Consider the following 18,116-nt stretch of genomic DNA (forward strand, 5'->3'; position numbering starts at 1 on the left):
ATATTTACAAATATGCACATGGATTTGAGAGTTTATTCTGTTGTGTGAAAAGACCACCAATTGGTAGTGGTGGTGTTAATTGCATTTAAGTGGCAGGAAGGTCAAATGTTGAAATAAAATGGTATCTGACTATCATGGTACATAAGGTTCTGTTAGAAGAAACCAAAGTACAAAGACATTGGAGACATGAATTTTAAAGTTTGGTTTTTTTTAAGTTTATTTATTTTGAGAGAGAGAGTGCAAATGGGGTAGGGGCAGAGAGAGATGAGAGAGAATGCCAGAATGTGGAGCTCAAGCTCATGAACCATAAGACCATGACCTGAGCTGAAATAGGAGTTGGACGATTAACCGACTGAGCCCCCAGACGTCCCGGAAACATGAATTTTAAATTGAGCCATCAACATGTAACAATAACAGTAGCATGACTTGTTTTAGATGGGTTTTTTTTATGAATATCAGTTTATCTGAGATCCAGGTAGGCTGAAGAACAAATAGGGAAACATGAATAAAGGAATACGTTCTCCATCCTGCCCTTCAGTAAATACTTTCTGAGCCCTGTGCCAGGTACTATAGATTCTATAGATACAGGAAATTAAAGGCTTCTCTTGCTCTTAAGGAGCACACAGGTAGGTGGTAGAGAAAAACTCATCAAAGCACAATGGCAATGAGGTAAGAATTTAGTAGAAGCAAGCCCAGGGTGCTGTGGAACACAGAGGAGAGGTCCCAAGCCTCAGACCATAGGGAAGTGGAGTTGTCTGGGCTCCTTCAGGCCCACCTGAACTCAGACTAGTAGGGTGAACAGGAAGCAGAGGTAGGAGTTGTGTTCCTATCAAAAGGAGCACCGTCAGCGCACTGCGCTGGGAAAGTGGGAAAGGGCCTCGGGGTTCACTGTAGCTAGAGGGATAAGAGTAACCACAGTTTGAAGGGCCTCGTTGGAGTGGGTCTCTCAGAAAAGCATTGATGCTAACTGTACATCCTCTGAATATCTTTCCCTCCTAGGGCTTGGGGCCCTTTCTCTGGGACATGGTGACATCCGGCATAGATAACCACACAGTGGCTCCCAACAGATGGAAAGGGAGAGCAACAAGAGCTCAAGCAAATACAACTAAAGCACTGAGGCTGAAGAATAGGAAATTCCAAAGAAATGTTAACACCCAAGTGATTTATTTATCACCTGCCATTATTCTGAATAGAAATCTCTTCGTCTGCTTCTTCTTCCTACTTCCTCTCTACCCTTTGCCACCATCCATTAATCTTTCATGCCATATAATTTAACTTCCTTAAAGTATACTGTATATGGCAACTTTCTAATACCATTTTTGCTGCAAATACAGTTGTAACTAAATGTGTATACATTAAATTGCTGCCATTGGAGTCTGAGTCTTGGGAGAGCTGCACTAGGCCGAGCTCTGCAGTGGGATGGGCAAAAACCTAGAGGGGCAGACCTGGAAAGAGGAAGACTGTTTAATGGCAAAAGGTGACTGAGTTGGCCAGCTTCGGCTGATGTGTCGAGCGCAATCACAGACCATCTACAGACTGGCGGTGTAGCTTGCCATTTAAAGTGGCAGTATTTACACTGACACTCACTGGAGTAAATGAAATCAAAGAGAGATTAACTCTCAGGAAGCAAGAGTTTTGTGAGTTCCCGAGTAGGCAGCTTTGCCGCTCTGAGGGAAGGAAGTGGGATGTCTCTGCTGCTTAGTGATGGGCCCTGAAGGTTTGCCTATGAGAACTCAGGGCAGAAACTAGGGTAGTTCCAAGGAGTGTCCCATTTTCTGGGAGGTTTTTGACAAACATTCTGAGAAGCACTGTCATAATCTAAGTGTGGTCATAGAGCCAAAGCAGGAGGCATTTTAAATATCTGCCTCTCCCGAGCTTGTGGCACTTTCTTTGGGATACAGTAAACATGCAGGAGACACAGGTCTCCACTCATTGGGCCCAAGCAGTGTGAATCAGGAACAGCAAGAGCCCCAGTAAGCACAGCTAATGTCCTGAGACCCGAGTCCATAGAAATATTGGACCTGAGCTAATTGATTTATCACCTACCATATTGTCAAATAGAAATTGCTTTCACACTGCCCCTGCTGCTTTTTGTTTTTGAGGAGGAATAATTCATCAACTAACATTTATTGAGCAAAACAGACTGAAGTAGCTAGATATAGGCATCCAGGACTAAGAAGTCCCTAAATGCAAAGCATTTTACTAAAATCAATGGTTCTCAGTTAGGGTACCCCCCGCCACACACCCAGGACATTTGGTACTATCTGGAGATGTCTTGGATTGTCATGACCGAGGAGGGTGCTATTAGCATCTAGTATTAGGTAGAAGCCAGGGATGCTGCTAAACGTCCTTCATGGCACAGGACAGCCCTCCACAGAAAGACTTGTCTGGCTTTAAATGTGAATAGTGCCGACACCAAGAACCCCTGAGCTAAATCTTGCACAACTGAATTATCATCTATCCTGTCACCAGATAGAGTTTTTTTGTTTTATTTTGTTTCTTCATAATTCCACCCCCCCACTAAAAGGCAAGCAGTTTTTTATACATTAAAAAAAATGTTTCCTGCATTTGGCAGTTTCCATCGATAATTAAAATACAAAGTAAATGATAGATAATCCCACTTCTAGGAATTTACTCTATAAATAGACTTCCATAAAATCTACAACATAGTATGTAAAGATATTCATCGCAGTACTGCTTGTAATAGCAAAAGACTAAAAATGACCTAAATGTCCATTAAAAGATGGCTGGTTAAATAAATCATGGTGTACCTCTATAATACAGTGCTTTCCAGCCATTATTATGAATCATGAATGGATGAAGCAGTTTTATACATTCTAAAATAGAATCACTTCAGAGATGTATTGTTTGTGAAACAAGCAAGGTACAAAAAGATGACATAGAATATGCTGCCATTTATATTTTTTAGGAGGGAGTAGATAGAGGGAAATAGGAGTGAGTAAATAAGCTTGCATATAGAGGGAATATCCCTGCAAAGCTACACAAGAAATAGGAACCAGTGGTCACCTCTCTACCCAAGGTCTGGAGTACTGGCGTTATATACTTTTTGGTACCATTTGAATGTTTTCAAGATTATATTTACTGTCTGTTCAAAAATTCTAATTTTTAAATTTTATGGTTTAGTCAAAATTTTCGTTCTGAGCCTTATCAATATACTACCTATTCAAAAGAACTCAAAAAAATAGGTAACCTATTCATAGGGCTCAGATATTTTTAAAAGTATATGTTGGAAAATCTTGCTTTCTGTCTCCTGTCCAACCTGTCCCCACAACTCCCTTCCCCCCACACACACCAAGGAAAATATTTTCAATGGTTTCTTTTGTGTCCTTCCAGAATTTCTTTATGCAAATATAAGTAAATTCAAATATATATTCTAATACCCCCCTTTCCATACACAAAAGATAGCATACTAAAAACCCTGTTCTGTACATTGTAGGTCATGCTAATTTAAAAATGTGTATGTATTTGGCTGAGCACATAGCAATTTATTATAATCCTTCTGTGACTTTGATTCTTTACTGTCATGTCCTTTCTGCCTCAGGTGGAACAAAATTGGGCCACGTTACAAGGAGGTGAGATGACCATCCAGACGACGCAAGCATCAGAGGCCACCCAGGCCGTGGCGTCGTTGGCAGAGGCCGCAGTGGCAGCTTCTCAGGAGATGCAACAGGGAGCCACAGTCACCATGGCGCTCAACAGGTGGAGGCAGGGGTGGGGGGACAGATGACGATCGTGGGTCGGTCCCTACCTACAGGTTGTAAAGATAAACGCTGTACTTCAATTTGTCACAATTGGCAGTGGGAGCTTAATACTCTTAGCCCACAGGGTATTGTAATTTGACTTATGACCAGCCTTACCCAACCCGTTCCCACCCTCCGCCACCCACCCCCACAACCAGTCCTGCCTTCAGACTTCCAGCTCAAGCCTGCTGGTCAAGAGACCTTGATCCCTTTTGCTTTCTCCTATTCTGTGCCCTTTAACAAACCAAAAAGCAGCAAGGTTTTCGAGTACTTTGTGTTTTTAACAGGGCCAAAGAATATAATAAAGCAAGAAGCTTCAGGATTGATTTTCTATTTACCCTACAAAACAAATTGCTTTTAGTCATTCTTTCACTTCTACAAAAGAAACAATTTTTTTTTAACTTTCGGAGAGAGAGAGACAGAGTGTGAGGGGGAAGGGGGGGAGAGAGAAAGGGAGACACACAGCATCTGAAGCAGGCTTCAGGCTCTGAGCTCTCAGCACAGAACCCAATGCAGGGCTCGAACCCACAAACTGTGAGATCATTATCTGAGCCAAAGTCAGATGTTTAACCAACTGAGCCACCCAGGTGTCCCTAAACTACTTTTTGTTAGGGATGTTAATCCATGTCTTAGCTATTTGATAGCTGATTTTACTCACTTTTCAGGAAATCTGTTTCCCTTACTTTGCTTATCAGTGACTTTGAAATCAGTTTTGGCTTACTGGGAAAAATAATTGAAATATTTCTTTTCAGGTGTGCTTAGGAAGGGTGCTGCAGAATGGGATACTCCAGTGATGAGGGTTTCCAAAACTAGACCATATTGTTCCCGCTTGGTTTCCTTCTGTTGATCTGTTGACAGAAAAGATCATCCCCATGTCATTCTTTTTCTTCTTCATTGCCAACATCATTCTATTTTCCAGTGGACCCAGGCATTTTAAGAGTGTGGGCCTTGAAGCCAGACAATCTGGGTTTAAACTGCAGCTCCGTCACCCACCTAGCTGTTCAACCTTGGATAATTTACTTGAACTCAATGCCCAGGCTTTCCTCTTCTGTAAAATGAGGGTAAAAACAGCAGCTACCTCATAGGGATGTTGTGAGAACTGAGAAAGCCACTGCCTGCAAGGTCCTTAGATCAGTGGCTGGCATACGATAAGGCCGCTGTCACCATTATGTGCAGCTGCTATTGTTAGTCTCAGTCACTGAACTCTTATGACAGAGTGCCTGCACTCTGCCAGGTAAGTTTGTAAATAAAGAGCACTCTAAGATACCATGTCTGTCCTCAAAGAAATCATACTGTTCTCACTGGGGAAATTAATTTAAGTAAAACAGTGAACACTATTGCTCAGAATGTAATGCAGTGTTGAATCGTGCCGTACAAACCATGAACATTGCAGAAATTCAGAGGAAGGGGATCACCTCCTCCAAAGCTTAAGTTTAGATTGGTTGTGATAAATAACTAGAAATCCTCCATAAGCTGATGCAGAAATGACTTCTGTGTGGCTGTATAGTATGGGGGCTGAGAAGAAGGTTCCGCGGTCACGTAGATTCAGGTTGGAATTCTAGCTCTGCCACTTACTAGGCATTTGATCTTGAGAAATTTAACCCCTAGGCCTCGGTTTCCTCATCATCATAAGGATAATTTTTTTTTAATGTTTTTATTTATTTCTGAGAGAGAGAGACAGCGTGAGCAGGGGAGGGTCAGAGAGAGAGAGGGAGACACAGAATCTGAAGACAGGCTCCAAGCTCTGAGCTAGCTGTCAGCACAGAGCCCGACGGCAGGGCTCGAACCCAGGAACTGTGAGATCATGACCTGAGCCGAAGTCGGACGGTCAACCGACTGAGCCACCCAGGTGCCCCAAGGATAATTTTCATCATATAGAATTAAAAAAGATTCACCAAGACTCTCATCAAAGTACCCAGCCCCTAGTTAGCACTTCAAGAATTAGACTTATCATTTTTACTTTTATTTTTTTAAGGTTTTATTTTAAAGTAATCGCTGCACCCAATACGGGGCACAGACTCACAGCCCCAAGACCAAGAGTCGCATGCTCTACTGACTGAGCCAGCCGGGCACTCCAAGAGTTATCATTTAAATGTATTTTCAATTTTGTATATTCAGTATTGCTTAAAAGGAGACCAAATAGAAGGTCAGTTAGGAAGAGGCGGACCAGGTGTGATTTGTTAAAGGGTTGAGTGGAGATAAAGTGACTAAGTTTGAAGGTGGTTGATTAGGTATGGAGCACGCACACACACACCCCTTTCCTAGGGGTATTCTGAGTGACCTGAGATTGAAACTCACACACACACCCCTCCCTCTCCTAGGGGTACTCTGAGTGACCTGAGATTGAAACACACACACACACACACACACACACATCCCTCCCTCTCCTAGGGGTACTCTGAGTGACCTGAGATTGAAACACACACACACACACACACACACCCCTCCCTCTCCTAGGGGTACTCTGAGTGACCTGAGATTGAAACACACACACACACACACACACACACACACACACACACCCACCCACCCCTCCCTCTCCTAGGGGTACTCTGAGTGACCTGAGATTGAAACTCTTTTCCTAGCCCATTGAACCATGTGGCTTTTCAATAACATGAAAGTCTTATTTGACCCCTTACACTTTGGCCCAACCCCACTCCTTCCTTTGAGAAAGGACGTACAGATAAACTTCCTAAAAGCCATGGCCAGGGTGAGAACCTCCCTCTGGCCTGGTAACCCTTTACTGTGGCCTGGGGCCTAATAGGCCACCATGAAAGACCATCAGAACTTGATATCATCGAGCCAGCACCTTGGATATTCCAGTGAAGTGCGAGTGTCCTGGGAACCCTATACCTAGTGGAAAATATGAGGCACATTCTGGCTCCCTTTAGTGTAAGGAGCAGGGCTTATTTCTAAAGGCAAAGAGGGTAATGGTTTCCCCTGAGGGCTTGTTAACTAAGTCAGATGCAGCTGAGGTGGCTGTAGTGTTTACTCCAAAGGAAGGAGAACATGGTTCACTGTGGCACGTAGGAGGGTAGAGATGTTGAAATCTGTTTGCAATCAGATAGTTCAGCACCCGATGCGTGTTGGGGGATGGTGTGTTGCAGCCTCTGCTGCAGGGGGAGAAACCAAGCCTGGCAATGAAGACTAGACGATAGCAGGCTGCTAGGGGCATTCTGATTCCAAGAAAGGTAACCCACTGCCTGACGGCAGGAGGTTTGGACTTTTAAGACACGCACCCTTGGTGTTTGCTTCTTTGTGGGATGAGATGATACTCCAGCCCCTCCACAGAATTTGTCACTGGAAATTACCTTAGTGAGAACTGCCCTGAGAAAGCCGGTCTTTGTTCCCATGGTAACAGTGATTTCTTAGCGCTGCTTCTTTCTCGCCTGTTTCAGGTGCAGATGGAATAAGTGCGGTGCTTGGTTAATACCCTGCCCCTCCGCCGCGCCGTGGGCTCAGAGTGAGGGGAGAGGCGGAAGCTGTGTGGCGTGGCTGGTGGGGAATAAGGCAGGGGAGCTCTTTCACCTGTCCGAGGGGAAAGGGGGATAAGGACAGATGCAGGACAAACCTGTTCTTCGACCACGCTGTGTAAGAGTTTTGTGTAACAAGTCAGAACAAGGGCCCTGGGCTCGAACAGCCTCCAGCCCACCCTGGCATTATAAATCATCCAAAGAGGTTATGGAGAAATTGTCACTGAAAAATTTGGAAACTAGTTAATTTTTAATTATTTTCAAAATACATATAAATCAGCATCTTTAGAAAAGAGATGGGGAGAGAATCCAAATGAACAAATGAAGTGAAGAGCATTACAGCTCAAAACGAAATAAAACAAAAGTATTGAGCCAAACTACTGGAGGAGAAAGGAAGTGAAATCATCATGTAATTTGTTGTGATAAAAACATTAATTTAATGTTTCAGTTTGTGGGTTAAGCTGTCCTTGTGGATTATATTCCTTCTTCCACAAGTAAACTTAAGTCAGTACAGCCCTTGCGTATACAGATGGATGATAAGTATTTGTAGACGGAGTCTACATTTGCCCTACTAGAAATTTACACTGTGTTGTCAGCACCGAGACCGTTTTCACGGTCTGTCTACTGTGCATAGTGCCGCAACTCAGCGCTATGGGAAAGCAAAGGCTCGCATTGAGTCCTCTTCTCCAGGAACTTAGAGTTGCTTTTCTTTTGCTGTGAAGACACTTGGCTTAAAAAAAAAAAAAAAGCGAATCATATTTTTGAGGAAAATTTACTGTTTTTTTAAATGAAAGTATTATTGACTTAAAATAAGACTTGTTATTAAAATAAAATATACTTTACTTTATGGACTGGTATTTATTTATTGAGTAAAATGGAATGGACAGCCAAGACTAGAAATCTCTCGAGATGAAGGGCAGGAATAGCGTACCTGCTGCTCTTTCTTGTAAAGGTTGAACACTTGCAGATAAGAAGCTGATGGAAACTTCTCATGTGTAACTCTGGTTAAGAAATTACTTTTGGCAAAAACTTGTGAAGTGGTAACTTAAAGACCTTTGCATCCCTCTTCATCCTATAAGTAAAGGCCATCTTTTTCTAGCAGTCAGTTTGCTCATTCTCCATGAAATCTAGTGTCAGTGGTCAGTATAGATTTAGAAATGAATGCCTGCTGACCACAGGAGTCACAGTTGTCTTTATGCCCCATGGAAAAGATCCTTCCCTTGATGCTTTGCTTCTGGCTCCTGACAGCGGATAAGATAACTAACCTCACCGGCCTGTGGGCCTGTCATCCCCCTCAGACTCCTGGTCCCAGATTGTACCCAGATTGTGCTTCTTCACAGCCTTTCTTCTACCAAACATATTTTAGAAAGATATTAAAGAAAATGACCTCGGGGCGCCTGGGTGGCTCAGATCATGATCTCACAGTTTGTGTTAGAGCCCTGCGTTGGGCTCTGTGCTGACAGCTCAGAGCCTGGAGGCTGCTTTGGATTCTGTGTCTCCCTCCCTCTCTGCCACTCCCCCACTTACTCACGTGCACTTGTGCTCTCTCTCTTCTCAAAAAATATTTAAAAAATATGACCTCAAATGTTTAGAGCTTCAGGCATGATACAGTAGGTGTGATTGGGCATAGGTGCCCCTCACGTCAGGGTAGCTGCCCTCCCTTCATCGCCTGCACAATTCCACACCGAAAGCATGTGTCCAGGTGCTCCAGGTCTGGCAGGACATCGCCTTTGATGGTCACAGAAATAAAATTATACAAATTGTGATAAAAACTGGGTATGAGCAGTCGCTGAGGTAACCTGTAAACAAAGATAGTATTTCCATAGAAACAATTTTCATATACAGCTTCCTTCTCCAAAGTACCACACCGCTGCAGCTTTTTCCGAAGAACAGACTTCAGCTTTCTGTAATGTCTCAGGTCAGAGTAGGAAATATGTTTGTCATTAACCAGTGACAGCTGGGTACTGTAAACTTGGCTGGTAGTGTTATTTGACAATAAGTTTCTTAGAAAAATATTAGAGATGAAGGATCTAGACACTAATCACTCATTTTACTAGCTCTAATAACTCTTGAAGGACTTTAAAATTAAACTCTGCCATGTAAAATGTAAAGAATAGCCTTGGTAGGAATTCCAGATCAAAGGTCCCCAGATATCAGATCTGGCTATAGATACTATGAAATGACTGGCGTTGGGCAGCAGATCACCAAGAAGTGTGTGTCAGCCGAGGCTGATCTCAGCTTTTACATGGACCACACATGCACTCCATGATTGTTGAGCCTTTTGCTCCGGCTCAATTAGTCCCCAAATGTTTATGAACGGGGGCGCCTGTCTGGCTCAGTCAATGGAGCATGCAACTATCACTCTTGGGGTTGTGAGTTTGAGCCCCACATTGGGTACAGAGATTACTTAAAAATAAAAAATATATATAGAAAAAGTTTATGAAGGCAGCAAATGCATTTGAAATATATAACTTTGAACTAAGTCAAAGGAAGCCACAGATAAATGACTAGAAAAAAAAGCAGGGGGATCGTCAATTTTCATTTATTATCTTGAATAAATGTCAGAGTATTTACATGGGGAAATACAACATTAGGTGAAAAAAGCAGGGTATAAAACTATTATACCTAACTATTAGCTGTTTAAAGCTGTATTTAAGATTAGAAGGAAATAAACTTATGTCTGTATATTTTTAAGGTTTCTTTTATACTTAATGAAACTTTTACAAGCCTTCTGCATGTATTTTATTATCAGAAAAAAATAACTTGAACACAGACATAAATATTAAAAATTAAATCAAGTTAGTAAGAGAGGGAGAATATTCTATTTAATGAGACTTTTCTATCCATTGGGTTTCTTTTACTGCTTCCTAGAATCCGTATATTCCCTTAGGGAGATGATAATGTCAGTTGCTTTACTTGTCCGCTGGCTTTCTTAAATGGAAGTAGCACTACAGAGTGTGGTATATGTTGCTTGGCCCACAGTCAGGACATGTCTGCCCCAACCAGTCCACAGCCCTTCACCCAAACCCACCTACAGCTTGTGACCACGAGGTATGCGTGCTAGAGTTAGGCAATCGGCAGCTTCAGAGCAAAGCTTATTCACCTGGCTTATTCGGTGTCAAACCCAGGCCTTTGTCACCACCCCCCCTTCACTCTCCCAATATACTATGTGACACCACCTCCTCTACTCCAGTGCCCACGTTTGATACTCCTTCAGTAACTATGCGGAGTGGGAGCTGACACTTTCCCAGGAGAGGTGCTGGATTTCTGCTGCTTTCACATTTTACCATCTCTTAAATTTGAATTGTAAACTACAATACTGCAATTATCAAGCAGTTTTTTTTTTCTTTCTTTCTGGCACATAAAATAATGGTCCCTTTTTAGTTGATAGCATCATAGAATCAATAAAAATGGGTATTTGTGCATTTGGGACAAGCAAAGGCAAAGCACAAGGAGAAGAAAGAAAAATAGGATACAGACTGCTAGAATAGTGCTCACTATAAACAGATAGTTAATATCTTTCTATTGTGCAAAGTGTTTGCAGGGAAGGGAGATTTTATTATTTCATTGTGTTTCTAGAGGCTAGGAGTTTGGGCTTATGGTGATCATTTAAAATTTCAAGCCTTAATTTAGCACTGCCCACATGTACAGTGAGGCAAAGGGAAGACCTAGATATTGCAGGATGTTAGGGTGTTAGTCAGCCATTACTTTGTATTTGAAGTCATACATATAAACCGCATTGTTATTATTTAATATTAATTGAATAGCAAGTCCACATTGTTACTTCTCATATTGTCATCCTCCACTACGAAAGGGCAGTTTTTGTTTTGTTTGTTTGAGTTTTTGTTTTGTTTTTGTTTTTGAGCAGCAGGCACAAGTTTATTGGAGTATAAGATCAGAAAGGAAGAATAATATGAAAGCTCTCTTTACAGAGAGAGGACATTCGAAAGTAATGTAACTGTCCCCAAAAGGGCAGTTTTAGATAATCGGCCTCGTGTTACCATAAAGAGAAAAGAGAACAAGAAAACCTTGAGTTACCAACCAGAAAGGCTTTCCCACTGTCACTATGGATCAGACCTTCCACTGACAGTGAGCGCCTTCCGTCCTCACACACCCATTTCCTAGATTTAAAGAAAATCTCACATTAGCTCCTTAAATCTCTAAGACTTGGGGTTTCTCTAGCTATTTACTGTTACCATTTAAAAATTCCCCCAGCTCTCCCCAGCAGCGGCGGACTCCTGTATGCGCCGGGAGGCTCACACCCCTGGAGTCGGTAGAGAGAGCCAAGGAGGGGTTGGAAGCACGGCGTGTCTTGCCGCAGTGCTGTACCTTTATTCAATTCACACGTCCCCCTCTCCTGTTCCTGTGCCCACAGCGAAGCCGCCGCCCATGCTGTCGCCACACTGGCCGAGGCCACCTTGCAAGGAGGGGGACAGATCGTCCTGTCCGGGGAAACCGCAGCAGCTGTCGGAGCACTTACTGGAGTCCAAGATGCTAATGGTAAGAGAGCATAAATATTTTATTGAATGTCTTCCCTGTCCCCACTTAAACCTTCATGACATGACTGACAGCAGACCCTTCAGAAAGCGGTTAAGCTTTGATTTGAGTTTTTCTTTATTGATAGGCAATTGATGCCTAGGAAAATTCGAGGAGCCCCTGATTCCTTTCACTAGGAGGAGACTTGGGGTTTTCTGAGGGGGAAAATTGCCATGATAATGGCTATCTAACTGAAATGCTTATTTGAACACTGTTTTTGCTGTGACAGGACTTACTGAGAGGTACTTTAAAATTTGCTGCAGGGCACATTTTGTCCTCTACCCTCCCTTGGGGTAGATCAATGTCCTCTGCTATAGCAGAGCCCCTCCCATGGTGGGGGGGGGGTGCATTGTAGTAGAGTAGAATGTTCTATCTTGAGAAAGGCACCACCATCTCGCACAGGATCAGCCAGCAGGCTGTGACAAGGTACTTTTCTGGTTGGTGCTTTGAATCTGCATCCTGTTACATGTGTCCTCACCAAGGACCTCTGGATTTAGCCAGTAACACACCACCACCCTGCCCTTCTTTCTCAGCTCTTTGACTTCCTGGATATTGGTGATTTCCTGAATAAACAAAAGGGATAAAGTTCATAGAAATATGGTGGCAAAAATTCACAATTCCGGCCCAGCTCTTTGGATCCACTTCGGCAGGCTCCGGAAGTCAGTTACCAAGACTTGGGCTGCATGGGGAAGTGCCTCAGAAGTCTGGGTCAAAAAGGAGGACCAGCCCCATTCAGCGAGACTCTGATTGTTTATTACATTTTTTAAATATATATACAACTTGGTTAAGTAGGACAAATTAAGTACTCTATGGTTTTTGGAGATTTCTTGTTAGTCTTGAAAAGATGATGAACAATAACATACTTTTATTTAGGCAGAAGGTTCCTTAATGACATTAGTGGCTGAAAGAAAAGTTCCTGGAACTTTTTAAAGGATAGGTCCCTTATCAGTGAATAAAGTTAGTTGGAAAAGTCTTTGAAGAAAGACCCCAAGCTGTTCCTCCTTAGGAAGTGGGAGAAGGAAAGTTCTTGTGTCTGTCACCCAGAGAAGAGTAACACAAGAAATGTAAAGAGCCACCATGGCTTCTGAGAATCATTTTCCTAGAACAGACAAATAAAATACTACAACTACAGCCTGTTTTTTCTGTAGGGTTAGGGTCTTCCATGAACTAACCCTAACAAGGATAGACTTGATCTTAGCCAGAACACTGCAGGATAAACATACATGCAGCCATGTATGTTCAGGGTGAAATGACCTAGAGGTAGAAGTAAGGAAAACCTCCCTATTTAGCTAGACTCCTACCCCTACTTCCTTACCGTATACTGTTCCTCATCTGAGTCCTAATCTGCCTTGAATAGATAGGATATCTGGCTCCATAACATTCTTCTGAAGTGCAAATTGCTGTTATTTATATGGAACTGCTGCAGATACTTCTCTGCCTGAGTTTGGTAGGAGACTGTTATCCTTTCTAATGGTCTTGACCTGTCTGGGCAAGGTAGAACAGACCACTTTATCATTCTGGCTCCTCCTCAGCCTCACCTTTTCAGATGAATTTATATGTAAGTATTTGGACCCTGTGCCAAGTAGATCCATTCAGCCATAAGTAAAGCTGAGCCACACCCACTATTGATTCCTGGAAGCCGCCTCTTTTCAGTAGCCTTGGGGTTATGTGAATCCGTGGTGTTGATTTCATGTTGTTGGCTGTTTGTTTGCAACAAGAGAAAATACTGGTCTACATCATAAAAGCCAAAGAAGACCATCCCCACGTTGTGCTGAACTAAGCCTTGAGAGTTGGAATTAGCACTTTCTCGGCACAACTTTTTTGTGTCAGATCAGGTCATTGAGTTGCGCCTTACTCCAGGAATTTTAGGCAAAGGCCTAGCATTTCATCTCTCCCTTGGGAATCCAGAGAATGAATCTAATATTGAATAAGATCCAAATAATTCTGATACTCCTTCTGTCTTCTGACACTTTACCCGGAGTGCTATAGGATTTGCTATGGGACTAGAACCAGATTTTTCCCATGTAACTGGCTAATGTGGTTTCTGGGTAGGCTTTTAGGGATTCTCTTTTCATTCTTTCAGACAGTGTCCTGTTGCCAGAGTTTGTCACTTCTGTGATGGCAGCCTTAAGGGGTTAGCCAGTAGACCAAGTTGGTTATCACGGAAGAGTTTATTATCAGGAAGAACCACATGGTAGCAGAACAGGAAACGCCACTACTAGGGAAAAAGAAATAACATCCCAGATTCCAGAGTATGGTTTAAATAAAAATCCTGCTAGCAGACAACTCTTCTAAGAACAATCTGGATACTGTTTAGGCCTGAAGCAGAGAAAGGTTTTGCGCCTTCTGAGATGGAGAACCATTGCATGTGGAGATTGATAGGGTACAGTAACTGGTAAGAAATGGCCGGGCAGCGCAAGGATAACCCCCGTGTGCATGGCAGAAGTTTAATTCCTGGGTCACCAAGGCAGATGGGACAGAGACCTTGCACCCTGTAGATGTCTCCTATTTTCTGGACTCTACCCGCCCCCAACACTAGGGAACTACTCAGGCACTAGTATTACTTTATTTCATTTACGCTCCTTCTTTTTTCTATAGCACTAAATGAGTCTTTGGTCTCTTAGGATGGAATTTTATGGTTTAGTTCCAATTAAAGTTTTTCACAGGTGGCTTTCTTTTCATTGAAATGCAGATAGAGTGCCTTCCTTCACCTCTCACAGTTGTTCCTTGGCCCTCCCACCCACATGCATCTTAAATAAAAGGTTGTACAACCTTTAAAGCAGCCCCACACAGGGATTGAGGAGCTCTCTGAGTGATAATCACCTCCCACTTGACCTTCCACTCACTGATAGTAAATCTTCAGGGAATCAGATCTGCACATCTTTTTTCTACCTTCCTAGTTCAGCCAAAATAATTAAAAATAGGAATTATATTGGGACCCAGGCGCCTCTTCTGAGGTGCTGTTATGTCTGAGATCTTATTGCATATTCATGCAATAAGCAGTCTTTTCTTCCTAAAAGCTAGATGGGGGCAGGGGGAATGAAACAGATAGTTCATAGTTAATCAATAAATGTAATGGGGATCATCTGCTTCACTATTGTCCCATTAAGACTCTCACCAGAGCTGCTAAGAAAGTATCCTATAATCAAGGTATAACCCCTTTAATTGTATACGTTGCAAATAGGGTTTTTTTCAGTTTATTTTTATTTTATTTCTGTTAATTTCATTTTTATTTCCTTAATTATTTCTCGTTTGCCTTTACATTTGCATAGGCCCCAAATCAGATAAATATCTATATGGCAGTTCTTCTATGGTCTCATTTTTTATTTTAAATCCTGTAAAATATCTGAAGTTTATTTTGGTATATGGCATTAGGTAGGAATCTGAATTGATTTTTCCCCCTATATAATCTATTCCAGCACGATTTATTCCATAAAAAGGTTGAAATTCATCCTTTCTAAACTGATTTGAAATGTCATTTTTATCATGCAGAGTTTTGGTTTTTGGTTTAATTCCAGTGTAGTTAACATACAGTATTTTATTAGTTTCAGGTGTACAATATAATGATTCGACAGCTCTGTACATTACGCAGTGCTCATCACGATAAATGTACTCTTAATCCACTTTACCTATTTCACCCATCCTCTGACCCATATCCCTTCTGGTAACCACCAGTTTGTTCTCTATAGCTAAGAGTCTCTTTCTTGGTTTGTCTCTCCTTTTTTTTCCCCTTTATTTACTTCTTTTGTTTATTAAATTCCACAGATAAGTGAAAACATAAGGTATTTGTCTTTCTGACTTACTTCACATAGTATTACACTCTCTAGGCCCATCCATGTTGTTGCAAATGGCAAGATTTCATTCTTTTTAGTGTTTTTTTTATTTATTTTGAGAGAGAGAAAGAGCACATACACAAGTAGGGGAAGAACAGTGAAAGACAGAGAATCCTAAACAGGCTCTGCATTGTCAGCACAGAGCCTGACATGGGGCTCAATCTCATGATATCATGATCTGAGCCAAATCAAGAATCCGACACTTAATGGATTGAGCCACCCAGATGCCCCAAGTTCTCATTCTTTTTTATGGCTCAATAATATTCCCTTATGTATATACCGCATCTTTTTTACCCATTCATCAATTGATGGATACTTAGACCACTTCCATACTTTGGTTATTACAAATAATGCTGCAGTTAACACAGGGATGCAAATATCCTTTTGAATCAGTGCTTTTGTATTCTTTGGATAAATACCCAGTAATGCGATTATTGGATCATAGGGTATTTCTGTTTTTAACTTTTTGAGGAACCTCCATACTGTTTTCCACAGTGGCTGCATCAGTTTGCATTCCCACCAACAGTGCAAGAAACTTCCTTTTTCTCCACATCTCATCAACACTTGTTTCTTAGTCATTCTGAGGGGTGTGAGGTAGTATCTCATTATAGTTTTGATTTACACTTGCCTGATGATGAGTGATGTTGAGCATATTTTACATACTTTTATATCTTCCCCGTTTAGCAGGTTGTCTTTTAGTTTTGTTTCATTCACTGTGTAGAAGCTTTGTATTACAATGTAGTGCCAGTAGTTTATTTTTGCTTTTATTCTCCTTGCCTCAGGAGATATATCTAGAAAAATACTGCTATGGACGGGGCACATGGTTGGCTCAGTCGGGTCAGCGTCTGACTTTGGTTTGGGTCATGATCTCACAGTTTGTGGGTTTGAACCCCATGTCGGACTCTGTGCTGACAGTTCAAGCCTGGAGCCTGCATTGGATTCTGTGTCTTCCCCTCTCTCTGCCCCTCCCCCTCTCATGCTCTGTCCCTCTCTCAAAAATAAACAAACTTTTTTTTTTTAATTTATTTTTTAAAAAAAAGAAAAATACTGCTATGACCAGTGTCAGAGATATTCCAGCCTGTCCTCTTTTCTAGAATTTTTATGGTTTCAGGTCTCACATGAAGGTCTCTAATCCATTTTGAGTTCATTTTTGTGTATGCTGAAAGAAAGTGGTCCAGGTTCATTTTTATGCATGTAGCTGTCCAGTTTTCCTAACACCGTTTGTGGAAGAGACTCTCTTTTTCCCATTGGATATTCTTGTCTCTTTAGATGAAGATTAATTGACCATATAATTGTAGGTTTGTTTCTGGCTTTCTATCCTATTTCATTGATCTTTGTGTCTATTTTTATGCCAGTACCATACCATTTTGATTACTATAGTTTTGTAGTATAACTTGAAATCTGGAATTGTGATACCTCCGGCTTTGTTTTTCTCTTTTAAGATTTGTTTTAGCTATTCAGGGTCTTTTGTGGTTCCATACAAATTTTAGGATTATTTGTCCTAGTTCTATGAAAAATGCTGTTGGTATTTATATGGAGAATTCTTTTTTTTTTTAATGTTTGTTTATTTTGAGAGAGAGCAAGAACAGAGAAGCAGAGAGAAAGGGGGAGGGGGAGAGAGGCAGAGAGGGAGAGAATCCTAAGCAAGCTCCATGCTCAGCGCAGAGCCCAACATGGGGCTCTATCTCACAAACTGTGAGATCATGACTTGAGCCAGAATGAAGGGTCAGACGCTTAACTGACTGAGCCACCCAGGCGCCCCCATATGCAGAATTCTTAAATAGACTGTGTGGTGAATCTTCTGTTTCCATTAATCTATTTATTTTGTTCTTTCTACTATGATATTTTATTATTGTGGTGTTACCATTAGCAGTTAGTGAAAGGCCTGTCTCCAGATTTGAAAAAAAAATTCAATCAAAATTCCAAAAAGGTTTCTGAGGGGAGTGACCTTTACAGTAATTCTAAAGTTCATCCAGAAGAACTAAGCCAGTTTTCCCCTTAATTTTAACTCCAGTGTAGTTAACATTCAGTGTTAAAGCTTTCTTTTAATTTAACTAACTTAAGTGTTCTCCTCTCCTTCTGCCCCATCTTTCCCTAGGGCAGGGGAAGTGGGGAGTGTTCATTATCACAGAGATGGACCAGGAGTGGGAAGCCCGTGCTCTTAATACTGCCCCAGTGAATTGAATGAGACACTAATTGTTGCTGGAGGAGACACTGTCCCTGTAGTCGGGCTTATTTTCTTAAGACCAAACCAGGTGCGTCTTTCTAGATTAAGAAATTGTGCCTGTCCGTCCTGTGTGTGGAGAGTTCTCTAGAGGTTCAGTTCGTGCACTTTGAAATTTTAATTTCCCTCTTTTCCCCCAACGTCTTCAATTTCATTTTTTGTACGAAGGTGAGGGTGAGGCACACCCCACTTACAGAGGACTCCAAGCTAGGAATCTGCGTTCCCACTATTGACCTTGTATTCTGTATCTCAATTCCATTGTCTTATTAACTTTATTTATTTAATAAAC

General features: G+C 41.7%; 1 protein-coding gene across 4 annotated transcripts in view; it reads left to right on the forward strand.

Moving 5' to 3' along the window:
* NRF1 (nuclear respiratory factor 1) overlaps positions 1 to 18,116 on the forward strand; it is a 145,628-nt gene that overhangs the window by 103,124 nt on the left and 24,388 nt on the right. Inside the window, exons 9-12 of one of the 4 annotated variants that reach the window (XM_039243662.1) lie at positions 1,000 to 1,158; positions 3,563 to 3,720; positions 11,610 to 11,734; positions 17,702 to 18,023. In XM_039243662.1, the coding sequence (XP_039099593.1) occupies positions 1,000 to 1,158; positions 3,563 to 3,720; positions 11,610 to 11,734; positions 17,702 to 17,787 (528 nt within the window). In that variant the 3' untranslated portion in view covers positions 17,788 to 18,023. Of the gene's footprint in view, positions 1 to 999; positions 1,159 to 3,562; positions 3,721 to 11,609; positions 11,735 to 17,701; positions 18,024 to 18,116 lie in introns of those variants that run through there. The other 3 variants (XM_039243645.1, XM_039243654.1, XM_039243671.1) reach the window with 3 other exon arrangements.

This window comes from Hyaena hyaena, unplaced genomic scaffold (assembly GCF_003009895.1).
Source record: "Hyaena hyaena isolate Hyena2069 unplaced genomic scaffold, ASM300989v1 scaffold_8, whole genome shotgun sequence".
Classification (NCBI taxonomy): Eukaryota; Metazoa; Chordata; class Mammalia; order Carnivora; family Hyaenidae; genus Hyaena; species Hyaena hyaena.